Genomic DNA, 4828 nt, shown 5'->3' with positions numbered 1-4828 from the left:
ACACACACACACCACACACACACCACACACACACACACACCACACACACACACCACAGAAGCAAAGGCTAGATAGGACCCTGAGGATGTGCTGGGGACATCAGCTTGAGGACTCCAGATGGGAAAGAGCTATCTGAGCCTGTGGGACTCTGAGTAGCTTTTGTCTCTATACGTTTATCTAGGTGTATTTTCTAGTTTTCCTAAATTAATCTGTATTCATTCTGTAATAAATAATTAAAAGATGCATTTACATAAGCCCAGAAAGGTATGAAAACAAATGTAAACAGGAGTTATTTATATCTGGGTGGTGGGATGTGTTGATTTTTAAAAAAAAATATGGATAATTAAAACCATTAACTTTTTTTCTTTTGTTGTATGTTGGTTTGTTGGTTGGATTTGAAACATGGTCTCTCTGTGGCCTAGGCTGTCCTGGAACTCACTGTGTAGCCCACAGTGGCCCCCACAGTTATACTCCTCAGATTATAGGTGCATGCTGCCATGCCAAGCCGGCATTACATTTCCTGCTCTTAGGGAAGCTCCTGGCCTCTGGAAAGCAGGCCCTTGATGGAGGCCAGGCCCACTTGTCTTTCTGCTCTGGACCTCAGCTTTTAGGGAGGTCAGCAGTGTCCACAGTGGTGTGCAGAGCCCTAAGCAATGACAAACAAGTGTTCTTATTTCTCCTGCTATTTTTTCATCCTTTGATGATCTCCATTTTGTAGCAGAGGGTCTGCCCCTAGTGTGGGGCATGGACAGCCCAGCTGAGGCTGCAGCTGAAGAGATGTGGGGCAGAGTTCAAGCGAACTGGCAGATATGGTGAGGTAGGCCTGGAGAAGTCATGGATAACGCCAGGTACAGTGGTTGCACTGGGTCTCAAGAGTCTCTGGTTTGCCCATCCTTGTTTCCCAGACACCCAGGAAGAGCCTGCACCCCTCCCCCAAGGCCCAGGCTTTGATCCTTCTCAGAGTCTGGCTCTCCAGGCGAGCTATGTGCTGTGGCTACTGAGCCCTCTGCTGAGGACTGGGGTCTGGGACCTTCTGTGAGGGGTGCCCTCCTCTCTCCCACGTGTATGAAATGGGTACAAGGCAGACAGTCTACATGAGGACTTGGAGTTGACTCGATGCCTTTAAATCAGTGGCCTTCGGCCAATATGGTGGTTCACAACTGCAATTCTTACACACAAGAGACTGAAGCAAGAGGGTTGCTGCAAGTTGGGGGCAACCTGGGCTATAGAGCAGGCTTAAGGGCAGCCTGCGCTGCCTATGGGAAGAGTTCCAAACCAGCCAGAGATACAAAGTGAGTCACTGACCCTATCTCAGATAGATAAATACATAGATTCATAGACAGATAGGAAAGCAAAACAAAACCCAAGAACCAACCAACCAACAACAAAATCCTCAAGAGACACTGTGTCTGCAGACAGCCCATAGCTGGCTGGGGCGCTGCTGAGCACTCTGCAGCTTAGGACAGCTCCACCTCAGCCTCCCCACTGTCGAAAGACCTGTTCCAAATGTCACAGCGCAGAGGAGGGAGGAGTCTCCTAACAGCTCACTCACTCTGCCACCAGCGCAGCCCCTAGCCCCACCGCATGGGGAAGGTTGTGCACCTGCCAAAGACAGCTAAAGTCACCCGCAGCCTCCACTGACCACTATGCCAGTACCAACCCTAAATCCTGAACACCTCGGGCCCCCAGCATTCACCTAGCCAGTTCTCCAGGACCAGAAGGAACCAGCCCCCCCTTTCTAGAAGAAGGCGTTGAGGTTTTCTGGGAGAGGCCATGACAGGCCGACAGAAGCAATGGTGAAGTGGAAGAGCCTCTTCTGGCTACCTCAAGGCACCCTGTCCTGTGGTGCGGGGGTGTGGCAGGCACCCCAGGAAAACATACATAGCCTACATGGAAATACATCGCAAAGGTGGGCGGGGCGGGGCCGCGAAGCGGTGTGCAGACACCAGGAACTCCAGGATGAGAGGGATGAGGAGGGAGGCAGAGGCTTGCACCTTTGGGCCAACCAGCGACGGAGGCAGGCTCACCTGGATGCTGTTCTCTTGCAGGTTCAGGTAGCGGGTGTTGACAGGGATGCTGGCTGGCACCTCGGCCAGCTCTCTCCGCGTGCAGATCACCCGGCTGGCCTGGTTGCTGCAGGAGCAGGCCGCTGGGCAGGAGGTGGCTGGCGGGGAGCCTCCTCCAGCGGCTGAGGTTACGGCCACACCGCCCCCACCGGCCCTCAGGGGTGGGGAGAAGAGCCACAGGAGCAGGAGAGCCCCGTGGGGCCAGGACATCCTACCAGGCAGCAGCAAGGGGCACGGGGAGCCGTGGATGTGGGCCTGCGCCATCCTCAATGTTCATACTCCGAGGGCACGCTGGGGGGCTGTGGGAGGAAAGAGGGTGTTGGTCAGTAAGCAACAGGGACTCAGGCTGCCCGGGACACATGAGGCTCAGTTCAACCAGAAGCCCCCACCCCTGCTCAGAACCAAAGGTACAGGGACCTGGCCTTCCTGTGCTGGATCCATCCTCCCCTGGGCCATTCTGCAGAAAGGATAAATGAGGCAAGAGAGAGGACATTTGTGCCCAAGGTCACTTGGTTAGTAAATGGCAAAGTCAGCTAGATTCAAACTTAGGTCCTGCCAGGCCTGGGGTCTCAGGGCTGCCCTTTCAGCTGCTCAGGATGCTCGGGAGGCAGGAACATTGAAAGTTTCAGACCAGCCTGGGCTAGAGAGTACATCCAGAGCCAGCCTGGGCAATGCAGTGAGACTTCATTCAAAACTAAAAAGGCAACATGTGGCTGAGTGTCAGGGCACATTCCTAGGATGCCTAAGGCCTTTGTTTCCACCTCTAGGACTGTAAAAAAAAATTTTTTTTAAAAAAAAATGTGTCATTGATTTCAATTAGACAGGTAAGTATGTAGAGATAGAGGGACAGACAGACCGTGAGGCAAAGGCTCTGCCAGGGTGAAATGCAACACTGACCAACTCCCATCACATACCAAGTGGGTTACAGGTCCCCTGGGAGGCATCTATTCCTCCCTACAGGTTTCTGTCCAGGTGTGCCGGGCACCAGCCATGAAGGCCCATCTCTGTATCCCTCCTGCCCACCCTGGGGTCATCCCTCACTCCACTCAGGCCCTGCCCTGTCCTAGACTTGGAGAGAGGACAGGAGGCAGTTGGGCTTCTGACAGGAGATAGGAGGCTGTAGGGGCACCCTCACCCTGTGGTGGCCCAGTTGGAAACTATAGCAGTGCCCCTGTGCCTCCAGACTGCAGGTGCTCCGAGGGAACACAGCCTGTGTCGGGACGTGTGCCAGCAGCTGTCGCAGGGTAGGGCTGAGGAGTTGATGGAGTGGGGATGGGGCAGTAAGGACCCCCATGTCTGCTTCTGAGGCACAGGAAGTCAGCAGCGTCATTGCACACCCTAGCCTGTCCCCTGCTTTCCTGAGCCCCCCTGGGGGGGGGGGAGGAACTCAAGCTAACCAAATGGCGCGCAGGAAGGACAGTGACTGCAGCCAGCACAGCAGGCGCCCTTCCTATGCATCAGCCACTCATGCCTGTGGAGGGCGGAAGCTGCTGGATTTTGTGCCAGGCCATATCAAGGCCCACTGGGTGGCAGAGGGGGTTTGGCCTCAAGACTTACCCTCTGGCTTCCAATGGCGCCCTCCACATGGCACCCCTGAGTGCTCACACACTCAGTGTCCCCATGAGACAGGGAGGGGGGTCCCCATAAACATGATCACCCACCCACTCACACAAGCAGCAGAGACAGACACACCCTCACACACGGCCTCTCTAATCCATGGACACAGGGCTGCCTGCCCCCCATGCAGGTGCGCATGAGTGCAGGAGCGCGCGCGCGCGCGTGCACACACACACACACACACACACACACACACACACACACACTCCTGCAGCCTCCAAGATTTTAACCCAGATAGAAATATGTGTGCCGCCGCCGTGTATTGGAGCAAGTGTGTGAAGGCAGGGCTGGAAATGGAGACAGCGACAGAGATGGAGACAGAGATAGACACAGAGACAGAGAGACAGACCAAGAGGAAATGACAGAGATGGTGAGAGGCATGGAAACAGAGACAAAGATAGAAAGGGAAAAAAAGAGAGAGAGAGAGAGAGAGACAAAGACAAAAACCGGCACAGAGATAACAGAGGCCAAGAGACAGAGACCATGACAGGGAGGCAAAAACAGAGAAATAGATAAAAAGAGACAGAGATGGAGAGATGGACCCAGAAGCAGAGACTGACAATCAGAGAAGCGGAGCCATGAGGAGCAAAGCAGAGAGCGAGACAGACAGAGAAACAGAGGCCCCCCTGCCTCAGGGCTGGCCACCAGATGCTGCCTTACATTGGCCTGTCTCAGCAGGGGCTGGGGGGGGGTCTTTGTTCCCACACATGTGGCCAGGGAGCTTTCTCCTCAGTCCACTCGGCTCCACTATGCCCACATCCTGATACTCTGGCAATGACCAGCCAAGGGTCTGGTGCTGTGTTCACCAAGCCCACCATCCCCCAGGCCAGCGCCCGGGTCTCCTCCCCCACCAAGGCTGCCAGTGCACACCCCGTTGAGGCTTCTGCAGTAGCAGCTCCCCTCCCTCCCCTCTTGCCTCTCCTGCCACCACCATCGCCTTGTCCTTGTCTCCCCGCTCCCAGAGCACACACACTGAGGGACACTCACCCTGGCGGCTTGGCTTCCGATGGCTTTCTCTCTGTGCCCCAGGCCCCCCCCTCCACATGCCTGCAGTTGCCCCGGAGCCCTGCCACCCCAGCTTCCTACGGCTTCCCGTTGAGCTTGTGCTGGGGGGGGGGCGCAGGGGCTTCTTGGGTCTCCCTGCA

At 55.5% G+C, this 4828-nt stretch overlaps 1 protein-coding gene across 2 annotated transcripts in view; it reads right to left on the bottom strand.

Annotated features, from left to right (window-relative positions):
- The window catches only part of Lrrc4b (leucine rich repeat containing 4B), a 34210-nt gene that overhangs the window by 16580 nt on the left and 12802 nt on the right, over positions 1-4828 (bottom strand). The window contains exons 1-2 of one of the 2 annotated variants that reach the window (XM_031386385.1): positions 4671-4822; positions 2028-2365 (exon numbers count right to left, since the gene is read on the bottom strand). In XM_031386385.1, coding sequence (XP_031242245.1) covers positions 2028-2330 — 303 coding nt within the window. In that variant the 5' untranslated portion in view covers positions 2331-2365; positions 4671-4822. Of the gene's footprint in view, positions 1-2027; positions 2366-4670; positions 4823-4828 lie in introns of those variants that run through there. The other variant, XM_031386386.1, reaches the window with a different exon arrangement.

The sequence above is a fragment of the Mastomys coucha genome, unplaced genomic scaffold (assembly GCF_008632895.1).
Source record: "Mastomys coucha isolate ucsf_1 unplaced genomic scaffold, UCSF_Mcou_1 pScaffold21, whole genome shotgun sequence".
Lineage (NCBI taxonomy): Eukaryota > Metazoa > Chordata > Mammalia > Rodentia > Muridae > Mastomys > Mastomys coucha.
This window is presented reverse-complemented; position numbering and strand designations above follow the sequence as displayed.